The 18,135-nt window shown below is 34.5% G+C and overlaps 2 protein-coding genes and 1 pseudogene across 2 annotated transcripts; 2 read left to right on the top strand and 1 right to left on the bottom strand.

The window, feature by feature from the left end:
• The window catches only part of LOC109213651, a 2,611-nt pseudogene extending 942 nt beyond the window's left edge, over positions 1-1,669 (top strand).
• Positions 1,670-10,930: 9,261 nt separating this feature from the next.
• On the top strand, positions 10,931-11,845 carry LOC109213650. The gene has a single exon (XM_019377470.1). The coding sequence runs from the start codon at positions 10,931-10,933 to the stop codon at positions 11,843-11,845; it is 915 nt and encodes a 304-aa protein (XP_019233015.1).
• Positions 11,846-12,283: 438 nt separating this feature from the next.
• Positions 12,284-17,605, bottom strand: LOC109213652 (agamous-like MADS-box protein AGL15). Its single transcript, XM_019377472.1, has 8 exons — positions 17,171-17,605; positions 15,922-15,997; positions 13,746-13,858; positions 13,553-13,652; positions 13,393-13,434; positions 13,230-13,271; positions 12,939-13,117; positions 12,284-12,717 (listed from the first exon to the last, which is right to left on the bottom strand). The coding sequence occupies exons 1-8, from the start codon at positions 17,350-17,352 to the stop codon at positions 12,633-12,635; spliced, it is 819 nt and encodes a 272-aa protein (XP_019233017.1). The 5' UTR covers positions 17,353-17,605; the 3' UTR covers positions 12,284-12,632.
• Between the last annotated feature and the right edge of the window lie 530 nt (positions 17,606-18,135).

The following is an 18,135-nucleotide window of genomic DNA, read 5'->3' as shown; positions in this document are numbered from 1 at the left end:
GGAGTGGGGGGTGTCGCCATAGCAGCCGGTCCTTGGAGAAATAGAGCTTTTTTATTTCCCCTTATTTTTTGGATCAAAATCCATGTGTCGTTGCCTCATTGGTTTTTTGCCACATCAGTCGCATTTGAACCGCACGCGTTTTAGTTTTATGTATGGCTCAACAAAATGTGTCTAATTGGTATACTTTCAATGGAGTTTAAGTGTTCAACAGGTACTAATTCAAGTTCAGGTGTCTAAATGGCAAAATCAGCCAAGTTAAAGGGGCTGGATATGTAATTGGCCTTTTCTGATGTAATTGAAGGCAAAGAGGGAAGATTTCGTGAGACTCTGCTTGGCAAACAAGTCGATTATTCAGGACGTTCTGTCATTGTCGTGGGTCCTTCACTTTCATTAAATCGATATGGATTGCCTCGTGAAATAGCAATAGAACTTTTCCAGACATTTGTAATTCTTGGTCTAATTTAGACAACATCTTGCTTCGAACATAGGAGTTGCTAAGAGTAAAATTCGAGAAAAAGAGCCGATTGTTTGGGAATCCTTCAAGAAGTTATGCAGGGACATCCTGTATTGCTGAATAGAGCACCCACTCTGCATAGATTAGGCATACAGGCATTCCAGCCCGTTTTAGTGATAGCCTGCTCCAGTCCCCTTGCGAAACTTTCGTTATTGGGTTAGCCATACACTTCAGAAATAGAGATTTTAGGCGCAATAGAAAGGAATGTTGTAACCGGGGTGAGTGAACCCTCATAGATACCAGGTGCCCATCAAAAAGATGGACAATCAAACCTATTTTTCGATTCACTCAAAGAGGTGAATAGGGTCCCAATAGAGATATGTAAAAAGCAGGTCCGATTACGCGTATTCCTAATCCTAAACAGAAAATAATGATGTAGGAAGGCAAGAGGAGTGTCCAGTCGAATCAGTTTATCATTTTTATGAAATTGACTTGGACGGCTGTTGCTCCAACACTTGGGTATTAGCAGCCGTTTCCAGCTGTTGGAGCCCTTCTTGAACGAATATATTTCTATGGAAAAATAGAACGTCTTGTCGAAGTCTTTGCTTGACCGTGGGAAATTGCTTGATTTATGAAAGAAAGAATGACGTAAGTAGGGATTTCAGAATCAGTTAAGGGAACAATTCAGACGAAAGGTATGTTCTCAGTGAAATAGGGCTCAGTTTAACGTGTCAGGGTGAATGCAGGTAGTGGATGTAGCTTTTCTTCTGAAGCGTCTTAGTTCGTAGCTGCCGAAGTGTAGCATTGAGGTAAGGAGCGCACTAGCTAGGTGGAGTCTCCTTTCGGAATTACTTCTTTTCCCTTGTCTCTCTACTATCCCATCCACTGAACTGTCAGTATCGAGACAAGTTCGGAATGTTGGCTGAGTGTAGACTAGTCTGTTCAGGCAGTCACAGGCTTGCTAAAGCTAAAAACGGAACTTAGCTTCTCAATGACTACATCAGAAGCGAAATCCTCAACTTCAAATACAATGTGAGCTGGAACGGGGTTGCCTTAGCTACTGTGGTGTACATATGCCAGGAATCACACTATAGCCGGAGTCGATCGAGTGAGGATAAACCTACCTACCTTGGGGAAGGGCCAGATCTTGATGTAGAAAGGAGATCTCAAGCTGAGGCGGAGAAGAAAGCTTACGATTCTATTGGTGTTCAGTGAGCTCTAACAATCGAAGCGGCTAAAAGAGCCTTCTTTGGTGACCCTACGAGGAACTTATAATGAATCCACTGATGTCTGCCGCTTCCGTTATTGCTGTTGGATTGGCCGTAGGGCTTGCTTCTATTGGACCTGGAATTGGTCAAGGGACTACTGCGGGGATCTCCTCCAAATCAGTGGTATGGCTTCGAAATCGTGAGCATCAGCATGTGGGTTCCAGATCCAAGTGGTAGTACCAGGCCCTTCAGCTATTGTTCTTGAGAAATGACCTGGTCTGGCCCATTCCTCGAACGAAGTTTTTACGGGATCCCTATCTACCAAAATTTTAACTTTTGGTTCCGGCGAATGAATAATCACAAATCTTTCCATTTTCCAAGTCGATCCGATCCATTTGTTCGTAGAGCTATTTACTCGATCGCAGACATTTCTGGAAAAATCTTTTGGTCCCGAGGGACGGAGGAGGCTAGGTTAGCCGAAAGATGGTTATCGGTTCGATAACGTAAGGTGTCCGTGCTTTGTCAGTGTAAGAAGGGGTAGAGAAAATGCCTCGAGCCAATGTTCGAATACCAGGCGCTACGGCGCTGAAGTAAAAAAAAAAAGAAAGAAAGAAAGCTGAAATCAAAAAGAAAGAAGAGAAATTGGGCCATCTTTTCCGAGAGAGGCCGCTATTTTTGCATGAAGTTCAGGCATACACATGCATCTTATTTCTCTATATCCTTCTTCCTCTAGACAAACTGAGGGTAGTCTATATAGCCGGTCTCATCCCTAGTATTTTGAAGTTTTTACAACAAACACTTGATTTCAATTCGCTTCTATATGTTGGAATTCAAGAGTCAATTGATTTAAACTCACTTTTCATATTCAAATTTTGAAATCACTAATTCAAGCTACCAACAATGGTGATTTTAAGGTTGGACATCCTTAACTGGCTACAGATGCAAAGTTTTAAAAAGGGTGGCTGCGCCTTAACTGGCATTCTGCAAATAGGCTGTCTGTGCAAATAATTCCCTTAAATTCCACAAAATTCTGAAGGCCTATGATGGGGACACCCAGCCCAGGATAAACAAAAAAAAATTGGCCTATATACTGCAGTTAAAGGCCCAAATTCAAACAGTTCAAATCCAGTCAGTTGGAAACTAGTCAAACAACATTGGGCATATTCCCGAGGAATTTGTCTTAGGCTAAAACATCTAAATTACCGACCTTCAAATTGATTCTCTGTTAATTAATAGAAATACTCAAAAAGGAAATCAATTGATGCAACCTCTAAGAGAAAGAACATTCTTTATTACTCATATATCCAGGGTCGGCTCTCCCATAAAACAAGTAAAACAACCGCTTTAGGTCATATATTTGTGGGACAACAATTTTTTATTACATCTAATAGACTATATATAAGTTTAAAAAAGAGTTATGTAAAGTGAAAAGTTTGATTTCTTTTTTTAACAAATATAGAGAAGAAGAATTTGCAATTATGTGATTTCTACCTAGGAAATTGCACTTGAAATGAATATCGAACCCAAATTTCGTAAGAAACGTGTGATATATAGAATGTAACATTTTGATGCGAATGTCGATAATGAAATCTCAAAATCTTTCGAAGACTCCTTTAGAGTTGATTACTTTTATACATAATAGACAACGCTATTTTTTCACTTCAAAAAAGATTTGAACAATTCGAAGCATATGAAAATATTTTTGGTTTTCTATTTGGTAGTAAAAGTTGAGATCACCAGATGTTGGAAATTTGAAAAAATATTACCTTAATCTTGAATGTTCCTTAAAGCATAATAATCAATTCGATATTGACGGTTTTGATTTATTTTCTGAATTAAAACTATTAAGAAAAATAGTACAACTAGAAGATAGTAGCTTAACTGATACAGTTAATCAATATATATATATATATATATATATATATATATATATATATATATAAAAGATTTAATTTTTTTTCAAATGCCTAAATTGCTTATGGAATAATATTAATAACTTATGTTACCGTTACTTTAGTGGAAAGAAGTTTTCAAAATTAATATTGATAAAATCTTACCTAAGAACAACAATGTCACAAGAGAGGTTAAATGGATTAGCTATTGTCAATTGAAAAATACTTATTAGGAGTTATTGATTATAAGAAAATTATTAATAACTTTGTGTCTAAGAAAAGCTAAAAAAATAGACTTCAAAGAAATAAAGAAATTTTTACATTCCTATGCCATATAGGAAACTATATTACCCTCAATGTTTAAGGTTTGATATAATTACATTTAGTATACCTAATTACCAATTATATACCATTAGTGGTTTTTAAGGGTATTAATTACACTCCTAATTTAATGGTACCGTATATTCCTTCTAATACCACTCCTCCCACGTTTCTCTCTCCAATTCCCACACCTTCACCCACATTTCCCTCCCACACCCATGATTTCTGTATCAAAATCTCATTATTTCTTCCATAGCCAAGGCACTGTCGGCACCTCTACAATCTTGTCCCAATGTTTTTGTGCCCGGGGAAGATGAGCACAAGCCGGGTCGATTTGATGGTTATGATTTCGGGTTCCTTCACATTAAGGCTTATCTCCTAGAGTTTGATTCTTAATATGTTCTGAGCTCGAACAGATCTTTTTATCTTTTTCTTTTGATGATTCAATTGTTGGCAAAAGTCAATTTTCTTGTAACAGCTCATGGGAGGATTTTTCTTAGGAAGATCTATCCCTTCATCATGTTTTTCTGGATTCCATATTTAGCATAGCAGTTTCGTAAGGAGTAACAAGAGCATATAGGAGAATCACAGAATTGTAGCATAATTGGAATTTTCGACATAATTGCATTTTTTGCAGAAGATTTGTAGAAGTTCTAGTCGTTTTTGATTTGTGAAAACAGAAAACAAAGCATCTACAATCAGAATACAAATAATCTACAATTTATCTACAAAATATCTACAAACTGGGTACATTGAATTTTAATATCCGAATTACCATTCAATTGTAGCATAATCGGGATTTTCGACATAATTGCGTTTTTGCAGAAGATTTGTAGAAATTTTAGTCATTTTTTATTTGTGAAAACAGAAAACAAAGCATCTACAATAGAATACAAATAATCTATAATTTATCTACAAACTAGGTACATTGAATTTTAATATCCCAATTCCCATTCAATTGTAGCATAATTGGGATTTTCGACATAATTGCGTTTTTTTTTTTGCAGAAGATTTCTAGAAGTTTTAGTCGTTTTTGAGTTGTGAAAACAGAAAACAAAGCATCTATACAAATAATCTACAATTTATCTACAAAATATCTACAAACTGGGTACATTGAATTTTAATATCCCAATTCCCATTCAATTGTAGCATAATTGGGATTTTTGACATAATTGCGTTTTTATTAGAAGATTTGTAGAAGTTTTAGTCGTTTTTTATTTGTGAAAATAGAAAGTAAAGCATCTACAATCAGAATACAAATAATCTACAGTTTATCTACAAAATATCTACAAACTGGGTACATATTTGGACTCGACATGCTTCCCCTGAAATGTATGTTTCACATTTTAGATACATATTTTTGTTCAAAACAGTACTAAATCATCCACCTTTTTCTTACTAACACGCATCTGCAATATTGTTACGTTAGACGTAAGTGTTGACAGCCTAGAACAGCTTGTATATTTTAATTCTTTCAGTTGAGTTCCAAGTAACTAAATATTTTAAAAAGATGAGATCGAATCCATTAAAACAAGACAATTAATTAAGGAATTTCCAATATTAGCGCGCCTAAATAAGGACGTCTACAACTACAATGATTCATTATTTAATGAAATATTTGGAAGAATATTTACTTCCCCAATTTTAGCGCGCCTAAATAAGGAATCCTACAGCTACAATGATTCCTTATTTAATGTATTGTCTATATTTTTGTAAAAATATTATTAGCATGACGGGTAATATGCAAACTATAAACATATTTGGTAATATAGTTTCCTATATGGTATAGGAACGAAAATTTCCCATAAATAAATATAAAAAAATTTAAAAAGTTAAGGCTTATCATAAAGTTTGGCTTTAGGCCACAAAATTCGTCTGACTGCCCTTGCATATATCAACAAGATATTACTACTATATCTTATATAAAATTACCATACTGTAAGAATATTATTTAACTATCACATAAATAAGAGCAAATAATATATAGACCACCTAAAACGTCTTATTATTGAATTCTTATCTAGGTGATGTTTTGGAGTACATAATGGAGGAAGGAAATTAAGCTTGGACTACCTAAGACGTCTTATTCTTGAATTCGTATTCTTCAAGGAATAGTTCATTGTTGAATAAGGCTTTATTAGATACTGATATGATATTGCAAGAAAAAATATCCGATATATATTATCACAACTAGTGAATTACCCCGCGCGAATTCATAAAAACTTCTTCTAAGTATGTGCAAAATATAAGAGATTATATATAACTTTAATTAATTAATGAAAGTGACCTAACATGACTCATGCTGGTCATCTTTTCTTCTCTACATTATTAATGTAAAAGAACATTCACCTCATAGTATTTGAATTCAGTTACCTTATTTTATTACTATAAATTTGAAAAAACATGAAAATAAAATTTCGAGTGCAAATGCCAAAAGGTTCAACTCTTGAGTAGTTAATATTTTGCAAAAGTTCAAAAATAACAACAGGCAAGTGGCAAGTAAAGGACAGCCCGGCGGACTAAGTTTCCGCTATGCGCGAAGTCAGGGAAATGACCGAATCACAAGGGTCTATCGTACGCGGCCCTTATCCTGCATTTCTGCAAGAGGCTGTTTTCACGGCTCGAACCCGTGACCTCCTGATCACATGGCAGCAACTTTACCAGTTACGCCAAGGCTCCCTTCAGGCAAGTGACAAGTAGTAGCGAGCAAATCACTATCGAGGAATCACCAGCAAATACCTGAACTTGAGTTCCATGGCCACGCAGATGAGATTTGTATGGCATATCACTGTATCATGCATTGGACGGCGTTAGAATTCTACCATATCTTGGAACAGGAATATGGAATTAATTTTCAAGAACCATTATATATACATTCCCAACAAAAATACATCAGTATAGTTCAGACATAGAAATATAGTCGCATGAGGACTTGAACTTGATGAAGCTTTTGCATGCTATTTCTTTCTTTGAGCATCCTTCCTCATTATTTCTCTAAATAAGGCTTCAAAATAAATAATGTCTCAACAACACACCATATGAATTTAGAGGAAAACAATAACTACTCGAGAGAAGAACAATTGATTATATATCCTTTGGGAAAAAAACATGCCAAATATACAGAAGGAGTTATAAAGGAACGCAAGGATTATTTTCTCAATATTTCGAATGTTGCTATCCAGGCAGTGAGCATCCAATTATTCCTTTCCTTTGAAAAGAGAACAGCAAGCAACAACTATCAATATATCTTGCAGAACTTCCTGAATGAACAGTTCAAGGAACCATTAGCAGTTAACACTATGGCCAAGCAGTTTTAGGAAGCCCATTTCACTATGGCCAAGTACCCTCCATATATATATATTTTTAAAATATATATATACATATATATATTTTTTTTTAAAATATTCTTAAGCCGTATTTGCCAGAGGAATTGTTTAATCAACTCAAGTACCCTCCACAATAATGAGAAATCTTTCAATAAGAGACTTTCTTCTTCTCTCGCCCTCTGAAGACAAAATATTAAGGGAAAAAATCAGATTGCACCAACTGTGTCTCTTGAAGGATATTGAATTACATCCACATTTCTCTTGTGCAAGAACCGAATCTTCTTGTTCCTTGATACTCTCTTAATTACCTCCAACAACTGTAACACAAAGTCGAGGAAAACAAATATAAGCCCCGAGATAGAAAAAAGAAAAACAAAAACTTAAAAGAGGTATTTGAAAATTAAACACCAATTTATATATAAACATGAAGCTTCAAACCGTGGCTTCTTGTACTCTGTTGTAAAGGCAATGATGGGGCACATTAAACAATAAAACTAACAACCCATATTTCTCGGCAAATATAAGCCCCGGGAAGTGGAACGAAGATTGTGTTTCATTCCTTACTTATTATGGAGGGAGGAGTTGAAGCTTGTAACAGTTGGGAAAATAAAAAGGATGTAATGAAGGTTGTAACGGTTGGAAAAATAAAAAGGTTGTAACTGTTGGGAAAATAATGAAGTATTCTATTGAATTGACAAAAAGAAAAATCAAAAAATTGACAAAATAGATAAATACAAATCCTTGCATATGAGACATGCCACATCAGCTTAGCAATTCCCTCCTTTATAGATATATATAGATGTTTCTTTCCCTCTGTTAGAAAAACTCCTCCTACTATGGAGACAACTTCTATGGAAGATTTCTAAGAAAGTGATAGCAGAGCGGTCCAATAATATTTGTGGCCTAAAGTCAAAGTTTAATCGAAGGCCTTAAACTTAAATAAATTTTATAATATTATCTTTATATTTAAAGTCAATTTTTAAATGCAAAGTTGTTAATATATTTTATAATCGCTTTTTTCTAATAATTTTTTTCCAGTTGATAATATAACTAGTCCATTTACTTTTTCTTGAGACATTTTTTTTTAATCTTAGGTTAGATTTACCAATTTTAATTTTAAAAGATTTATATCCATTGAGAAAAATAAAATTACACATATATTTACCTACAGTTCGTAAAATAGGACAAAGCAACACTAAATTCCATCATTTTGATAAATGTCTTAGATTTCTTTACACTTTTCTCTTTATCTAAGTTTCATTTTAATTTGTTCTCGCATTTTATAAATATTTCTTTGTTGAGAAATAAAAAAACCTCGAGTAAGGATGTAGAGTATAACGAAACGAATTAAAGCAAAATATAAACATGTAAATTGGAGAAAGGAAATGAAGTGTTTAGCAGTTAGCACTATCACAATGAGACCTATTCTTAATTCATTTCTCCAATAATTTATATAATCTGTCTTAGTATTATAAAATTCTTCATATAATGAATAGCAATAGTTATCTATGAGCTCACCAAATTATATAATGAATAGCAATGTCTTAGTATTATAAAATTCTTCATATAATGAATAGCAATAGTTATCTATGAGCTCACCAAATTATATATTTATAATATACAAAGATAGCGTAGAGAAGAAGAAAACTACTTCCTTGAGGCGTGTGTAATGACAACCAAGTCCAACAAAGTACAACATGTACACGGATAATACCGTTTGACCCCCATTTTCTTCTTCTTTCTAGTGGGGCTGTGCCGCTGATTTTGCAAATGAAAAAGGGTTCGAAATACACATAGGTTTAAAAATACCCTTCATTTAATTATTGGGCTAAAAATATCCCTCCATCCATTTTTTTGATTCACTTATCCTCTTTGACCGTTAGGTCAATGTTAAATTAAAAATAATTAATATTTTTTTTGTAAACTTAAAAAAAAAATTGCAAATTTTTTTGTTTTTTTAAACCAATGCACCAATAGTCCACTAATTTAGTAAAGTCTTCTTATTTTTTTTTCCAGTTTTTACAAAAAAACAATTCATTTTTTAAAATTTTGTTTTTCATTTTTTTCATTTTTTTAAAGCACTTTTTTGTAAAAATTGGAAAAAAAATGTTTTTAATAAAATATTTTCGTTTTTTAAAAACTGAAAAAAAATATTTTTGTTTTTGAATTTTTTTTTTCATTTTTTTTAAAGCATTTCGTTTCTTTTTTCAGTTTTTTTTTAAAGAAAAAATATTTTCGTTTTTAAAAAAAAAAAAAACTGAAAAGGCGATAATATTTTTTTCAGTTTTAAAAAAATGAAAATATTTTATTGAAAACATTTTTTTCTGTTTTTACAAAAAAAAAAAAAAAATNGAAAAAAAAAAATTTGTTAAAACTGAATTGTTTTTTGTAAAAATTGAAAAAAAAAAAAGAAGAAGAAGAAGAAAACTTTACTAAATTAGTGGACTACTGTTGCATTAGTTTAAAAAAATAAAAATATTTTGTAATTTTTTTTTTAAAGTTTTACAAAAAGAATAATAATTATTTTTAATTCAGCATTGACCTAACGATCAAAGGGCATAAGTGAACCAAAACGGTGGATGGAGGGGTATTTTTAGCCCAATAGGTGAATGAAGGGTATTTTTACACCTTTTCCAATAGTTTAAGGGCATTTTGAACCCTTTTCCGTTTTGCAAATGCCTATCTGTTTTAGTTCACTCAATTATTCACCATTACCACAAAAGAATTTTATTAAAGTAATTTACTTTAAACAAAAAAAAACATATTTTTGTTTAAGCAAGATAGTAAGCCTTGATTTTTGCAATAAATTGTTTAGAACTAGACCACGGCAAAAATTAAGCTCGTCTGCTCGTGTAAACTTATACCGTCAGTCAGTCACTAGATCAATCCTTTGTTTGGAGGGTGTATAAGAATTTGCAATTAATAATGCTAGTGATTAATTATGTTGAGATTATTTTTTATATACTGTTCGGTTTGGTGTATTAAAAATAATATAAATTGTATAATTTTTTTTAAAAAAAAATTATTTATTTACAAATATACCCTCCATATTCCTTGGAAAGGATTTGAAAAAGGTTTTGAAACGACAGTTTTGTCTAAATACATACTTATCCATTTATTAAAAAATATGATATTGCTAATGCTGTGGTTTGCTATGTATAAGAATAATATCAAATTGGATGTATAACTAATAATATGGGTATTAGTTATATATAGGATAAAAAATACTACCAAATAAAAAATTAATAATACCAAAGTTAATATATATATTATTTTTTCTAATACATCCTATCAAACGAGCCTGAGGTTAAAAAGATCGGGAGAAACATTTCGCATTTTGATTCGTTGAGTTACTATTATTTGTATCTCAGTTACTAGACTAGAAGTCTATTGACTGATAAAGAAAACAAGAATCTTATTTGCATAATTTGAAACGAGTATAGACTTTTATTTTATAAAAGCGTGAATATTGTGCTCTTTTGCATTTTCCTACTCGTTTTACTTGAACAGATTCCACAATGGCCGCGGAAATTTGCTATTCTGCTGTTTTATGGCTCCCCTGAAAGCAAAAACAACTTGTCAACTTGTGCCCACGTTTTGCAGAACCCCACACACCTATATAGTGAACCAAAATATTGACCAAAACCAAACAATCAAAAAGCCAACCAACCCTACCCACCCCACTCCCTCTTTTTCTTTCACAAAACAAAAAAAACTCTCTTTTTTGACATGGTACTCTTGGTTGAAAAGATTAGCCATTTTCTGAGAAATCCCAACAGGCTGGAGAATCAACATCACAATTCAGAAGCCCTGTTGGCTTCTACTTTGCAAGTTTTTCGGTCCGATGTATCGAAAATCTTGAACAAAGTCTTGCCAATTCCAGAGCCAGGGACAGAACCAGAATTCCAGTTCTTGTCCCTGGCCTGGATTCAGAAGTGCCTTGATGCAATTCCAATGATTCATAGAGCTTTTGCAAAGCTTGTGGTGCAAATAGACCACCCAATAAACATATGGGGAAAATCACAAGTTGAGGAGTACTTGGACTACACCTTGAATTTGCTAGAGTTACTGAATTCTGTGACTTCTGGTGTTTCCCATTTGAGTCATGCTAGGCTTTGCATCTCTCATGGATTGAGCCTAATCGAAAAGAATTCCAATTCTCCGGCTTTAGAGCATTTGAAAGAGATTCAGCCTCATGATCTTGGCAAGGAATTCAAAGTTGAAGGGAAGATTGAAGATACTTCTTGCTCAGGAAAAGATTTGATCATTCATCGATCTTTGTGGATTTTGAGGAGCATTTCTTTGTGGGTTTTTGGAGTTTTGTTATCTGGAATATGCAGTGATGTTAAACCCTACATGGAATTGAGGATATCAGCTGGTTTGTTTGATGAATCTTTGATCAAAGGCTGGGATTCTTTATTAGCCAAAGAAATTGCAGAAAATTGTGGTGTTTCAAAAGAGGTGAAAGAGATAAATGAAGTGGTAACTAATTTGATAGCTGCAGTGGTTAATGGTGAAGTTGCCAAAGAACTCAGAATAAGATTGGAGGATTTAGAAGAATTGCTGCAGACCATTGGGAAGAAAACAAATGATCTCTTCACAGAAGTTCTTGGTGAAAGGAGCAAATTCCTCGATAGCCTTTAGCACACCACAAATAGAAATAGCAAGTAAATTCTTTTGTAAATTTGTGCATGTATAAAGTGGTTGTGAATAGATTATTAATGTAATATATGTAACCTATATAATTTCGCATGAAAAGTATTGCAAGTAATACAGACAAACTTTGATGTCAATTAATGCTTTACAAGTGCTTGGCTTTCTGTCTTTTTTTTTTCTTTAAATTGTGTATCTGAAATCCACTGTCCTTACTAATTCATTCCACCAAGGGAGAATTGCTTCCCCACACATCCCACTACACTCCTTAGTGGTAAATATTTGGGTGAAGTTCTGTGTGTGTATCCCATTAGGGTCCAGAATCCCTTGATGGGAAACACAAAGGATGCAAGATGAAAGGGAATAGTACATTTCATCTCTCTGGTGAAAAGCTAAACAGTGAAGAAATGGTAACATTTAGAGAAAATGTACACAAGAAAAAGACTGATAAATGTATGACCAAGAACATCCATTCCATTAACTCAAGAAACAAATAGCATGAGAGGGGAGATGTGAATGGGTCTAGGCACCAAAAATCAGTAAAAATGGAGAACTGAACTCTTCTATTCTCCATCTTAAACACCCTATCAAAAGGGATTGTCCAAAATCAAAAATTAACCAGCATATTTATCTTGCTCAAGCCATCTAAGGGATCATTAAGTCCTTGACAAAATCACGGTTTAGATGAACCTGTTTTTAACATGAAAACTGGTTCAATATCATTTGACCTGACATGTGCCTACTATCAAAGGAGGGGACGAGTCCCGAAAAACATTAGTCACTTTGAGCCGACTTGATTCTCTGAATTGCTTGAAGGAGATTCCTGCTCAGGTTTCTTTCGCTTTCGACCAATTGTTGGAAGCCTAAGGTACACAGAATACAAAGGACCATCAGAATGAATTGCACAGCAAGAAAGTTCATACAAACTACCAAGAATTTTGTTAATAGGACGCCTGCAAAATTTAGTTACCATGCTTTTAACTTGGACCTTTTAGGTGTGACAACACATGTGATGTATTTAGCCACCAAACACGTATGTACAGAGCAAGAAAATTAACTCCAAAAAAAAGAAAAGATATGATACCCCAATTGCAAGGTTGTGTTGGAATCTTCGTCATCTACTCCATCTTCACATGCTGTGTCCGAGTCCAGACTCTCCTCGCCCTCTTTTATAATTGGATACTTCTTTTCCAATGGATGGTATTCAAGATAAGGTGGAGGTAAACTAGCACTTAGAGGAAATAACCCTCGAAGCTCTTCTACCTGCAGCTCGCGAGAAGCCAAAAGCAATTGTGTCAGAACATAACCACCTGAAACCTAAAGGGCATTTTATAGACTGTAAAGCAATAGAAACAAAAACGAAGGCTTGTCTTGCCTGTCTGCGTAAGGTTTCACTCTCCGACACAGCCCTCTCCTCCTGGATAGGCATCATCCAAAAAGAAAGATGAGCAGAACAAGACAAAAGCTCATCCTGTACTTCTAATCTTTTCTTGCTGGAATAAAAAATATAAATATTTCAACTGTATGATGTGGTTTACCTGCCTCCTTGAATTCTCTAGTTGCTGTATCAGCAATTCTTCCTAGAATATAGAATAATTATTGCTCAGATTTCAAGATTCAACAAAATAGATATATTCTGGAAAAAGCTGATTACATCTTGGGGCACTAATAACTGAATAATCAAAGCAAACTTCACACCTTTCTGTCCTTTATGGCTAATAGCCCTTCATTTAGTTGATGTTCAAGCAGCCGTAGTTCATTCAAACCCAAACCATTAAGGTCCTTGCCTAACAACCGCCTGAAATAACAGTCAATCGCATATATAAACTTAAACCATGTTCAAGCACTAAATGTCTTTAAACAGTGATTTGCATAATTAACAGAGCCATACAGCTGTTTTATCTTGAGCTTTGAGAGTTCGTCTTTAAGACTGTCCACCTCTTTCTGTTCCTGCTTCTGCATGTGCGTCTGTAGCTGCGCCTGTGGTTGTGGCTGCTGGTTGTCCTTGCTCAAGAAAAAAGCAAAAGAGGACAAATTCAGAAACCTCTACTGATAGGACCATATCAATAGATAAGGGACTGTTTAAATACGATTAAGTATTCATACTATCACCACACCCAACCCTCCACCATGGTACAAACAAATAGAAGCATCTATTTGTGCATGTCAGTATGTTTAGAATACTTCTAAGCGCAAAAACAATCCTTTTAACAAAAAATATATTCAACACAGATCAGAAATAAAGATATAACTTATAACCTGGATAAAGTGAGACACCACACCTGCCTGTCGGGTAATGCAAGAACTCCAGATTTTGATGTTGTAAAATCATTTAGCTCATCTCCCAATTAATAATTAAAATAAAGCTTTTTGAAGAAATGTTACCATTTCCTTAAGAGAGAAAGGCTGTGGTGAGCCTGTTTGGATGCAGAACATTCAAGTGATTACAAATTTACTCCTTTCTGTCAGAGCAAAGACCACTCAGTTTCAAACTAATTCAGTACACATGTCATTAAACACAAGTATCCGCCTTTATGAAGAGAAGACTTCACCAAAAGAAAAACAAAAACGGAATCTAATTACCATCAGATATCACAATGAAATTGTTAATAATGAAAAGCTTTCCAGAACGAAGAAGAATATTCTGAATCTCTAACACTACAGCTCCTTGACCTACTTCAAGTTGCGCTTTTATTGCATTTTGTCCTTCAATTATGTAATTTCCCGAGACATCTTATAAAGATGAAAATCAGAAAACTGAAGTTCATATATTTTGAGTTCCGTAAGGTAAACATACAGAACTATCTGATTCCAGTCTCCAGCTCAAGTATTTGCATTGGGAAAAAAAATGTCATTCTTTCTCATAGTGATTCATAAGTTATTTATCGTTATGATCAGTATAGTCTAACTTTTATTGATGCATTCCAGCCAGAGCCAGAATTAACTACTGATCCAACAAATAAACAGGCGCTGTGTATATTTGATGAGTTGAACTCCAGATTTTTAACCTTATTGACTCAGACACCAGAAAGAAGCCCAAAATAAAGTCTGTGGACATCTTTTCAATTGCAAACAAGAAGTCTAAGCAGATACAGGAATCTCCATAAATTACACCAAGACATAACTAAAAAGCAAAATATGGGACATGCTAGGGTCCACCAATTGACCAAAGAGGAGTCCACATAGTATCAACAATGGTAAGGAAAAGTTTAGACTGCATTCCCAAAGTTTCATTCTTTGAGCACGGGGAGAAGGGGGCAGAAAACCTCCCCGGAACGTTAATACTGAAGTGAAGACAAATAAGAGAGTATTACACCAAAAATTCTACTAAGGATACCCATGATCCTCTTAACAAAAATAGCATGAACATTATTGGAGAAAATATAGAAAAATTATTTGGCCTTAGAATATGAACAACAAATCTGAAAACCCATGCACTCCGAGAAATGTTTCTTCTTCATACTATCAAAAGAAATAGTATGAAGTAGGGGTCTATTGGAAACAACCTCTCTACCTTCACAAGATAGGGGTAAGGTCTGCGTACACACTACCCTCCCAAGCCCCACTTTGTAGGATTATACTGGGGGGAGGGGGGGGGGGGGGAACAGATAAGAAACCCAAAATGTATTTTTTTGGACACTTCCTGCTAGAAGTTGCAGAAAACCCAGCCACCTTTCACCATCCCCCTAGAACAGAACTCTCTGGTACTGCGCAATTTGTCAAAAAGCGTGATTACACCAAGAACATAAAGCCCGGTGCACTAAGCTCCGGCTATGTGTGGGGTCCGGAGAAGGGCCGGACCACAAGGGTCTATTGTACGCAGCCTTACTCTGCATTTTTGCAAGAGGATGTTTCCACGGCTCGAACACATGACCTCTTGGTCACATGGCAACAACATTACCCGTTACGCCAAGATTCTCCTTCAAGAGTTTCTTTTAAGAAAAGTTACAGCTTTTCATATCGAATGAAGAGTAACAGAACTCAGAATATTGAATCGAAGGTCAGTGCATTATACATATTTTATATAGCAAGCCATGATCATAACTACACAGGTGAAGATCTTCTACCTCTGACTTCCTTTCTATGGCAGAAATCTCTGTTGAGGCTACACATCTGTGGTATCTCGAAAGCGTCTGTTTCATGCTGCATTTTGACAAAAATTAATACCAAATTATGGATAAGCGATCGCAATAAATCAAAGTCACATCTTCTGTAATGCGAGAAAGCCATATTCAAGGGAACTTTATCCGGACGCAAGTATTTTCTCTTTTCTTTGCATGCGAGCAACAAAAAAGAACAATAACATATCCAGAGTATTCCCACGACGCAAAAGAGAATTTTCCAAATCAATATCCCCTAATTTACAAGGGCTAGGATGTTGAAAACCAGATAAAAGACATTCTGCGCCGAGGTTACTGCACCAGACCACTGTGGAATGGTACATGAAAGTAAGACAAGAAACTTCCAGTTCAATATAACTTGTTCAAATTGCCTCTAAAAGTCAAACAGAAAGTGGTAAAGATAACATCAACATCAGAAATCGATAAGAGGAGAGAGTTATAACAGCTTTCTTCATAGGATGCACGGATGGTCCTGTTTACACATAATATTAAGAAATTAATCAACTACCTTCTAATAGACAAGAAAACAGAGTATGCAAAATTGCATAGGCCTACCTACATGATAATCTTATCTTATCCTGAGCAGCATTGCACGCAAGACGATCAATCAAAAAGTCAGGAATAGGAAAAAGGAAGAAGAAATTTATCAAGTGATTGTCTATGAAAAGGTATTACTAGCATTATTACAAGAAACAATTCTAATTTATTGCAGAGAATAGGAAATTTTGCAAGAAACACACAATGCTGAAAAATGTGCACCAACCAATAATCAAATTCTTTCTATGTGAATTTAAAATACTAGAACAATTTCTAGGAAGTATCAACACAACCTAAAACACTAGGCATGGGAAATTCATGAAACCCAGTGTCTGGCTGTATTTTTGGTCAATTTTAGCATACACAAAGATAAAGAAACTCCACCAAGTAACTCGACAACTGCCCAACAAGACTTAGACAAATGGGAAAAAAACCAGTATCTTTCTACTACTACATTATTCACCACAATAAAGTAAAACAAATCTAAAGTGAAGTCAGCATAATCAAAAATTAATTACTACGATAAAAACAAGAAACAATAGCCACACATGCAAACCCAAAAATTAAAATCAAATCTGATTACATACATGCAACTAAATTAAAGCCCCCAAAAGATTTTGAGATAGCTAGATTTCAAAGAAGAGATGAAAAAACATACCTAGTACTGGAAAACTCGAAAAGCTTGCTAGTACTGGAGAAAATAATAACAGCAACTTCCGCATCACAAAGAACAGAAAGCTCATTGGCTTTCTTCAACAAGCCAGCCCTCCTCTTTGAGAATGTCACTTGCCTATTATTTACATTCTCTATCAGTTTTATGTCTATCTTCCCTCTCCCCATATTTCTTTAATTCCCCCCTCAAATTAAAAACCCAAAACAAAACTCTTCAATCTTTCCTCACACACAGATGTTCTTTTTTGGGGGGAATTTTTATGTGATTATAGATAGATAGAGAGAAGAGGAAAGAAATTAAGAAGAGGGTTTTTGTGCTAAAAAAGGGAAAAGGGGAAAAAAGGGGAGGAAAGAGAGTTGCTAAAAAGAGAAAGAAGAAGGGAAGATAGAGAGACGTGAGAGAAGTCCCCCAAATGGCAAGAGACTCTGGAAACGGCAAACGCTGCATGGCCAATTCTATGCTTTGCATGACTCTCTCTCTCTTTCTCTCTCTTCTCCATTTGCTTGCCACATTTAGTGTGCATTTTCTTTTATTGGCTCTTCCCTGTAGGCCCCACTTTCCATTTTTTCCATAATTTATTGGGGGTCTTTTTATATATAACAAGTACGTACATATATATTCACATAAACTGGAACAGAGGGAGTAGTATTTATTCAGTTACATGTATGCACAAATATGGCTTTATTATTACTACTATTTAGAGAGTTGAGGGTCATAATCAGAGGCGAAGCCAAGATTTACACTTCAAAGCTTATGGTTCAATGTTCTAATCCTTTTAAGTTATTGGGTTCTAAACTAATAACTTTTACATATTCAATAAATATTTTAAGATAAATACAAGGTTTAAACCAAAGCTACTGGGTTCGGATATGCGACATGCTGGCTCCGTCCCTGATCATAATATATTTAATTTTTTAATTATTATTATGACTTATATTACTTTTATATAA

This window comes from Nicotiana attenuata, unplaced genomic scaffold (assembly GCF_001879085.1).
Source record: "Nicotiana attenuata strain UT unplaced genomic scaffold, NIATTr2, whole genome shotgun sequence".
In the NCBI taxonomy this organism is placed as follows: Eukaryota; Viridiplantae; Streptophyta; class Magnoliopsida; order Solanales; family Solanaceae; genus Nicotiana; species Nicotiana attenuata.
The sequence above is the reverse complement of the archived record's forward strand: the minus strand, read 5'-3'. Positions and strand labels throughout refer to the sequence as shown.

Bases quoted from the DNA above. Each gene is read 5' to 3' on its own strand.
- LOC109213650 (XM_019377470.1), top strand. From the start codon at position 10,931: ATGGTACTCTTGGTTGAAAAGATTAGCCATTTTCTGAGAAATCCCAAC.
- LOC109213652 (XM_019377472.1), bottom strand. From the start codon at position 17,352: ATGGGGAGAGGGAAGATAGACATAAAACTGATAGAGAATGTAAATAAT. The intron at 13,272-13,392 runs GTAAACCACATC...ATGCCTATCCAG, and splicing joins TAGAGAATTCAAGGAGGCAG to GAGGAGAGGGCTGTGTCGGA. The intron at 13,118-13,229 runs GCAAGACAAGCC...CGCGAGCTGCAG, and splicing joins GTGAAACCTTACGCAGACAG to GTAGAAGAGCTTCGAGGGTT.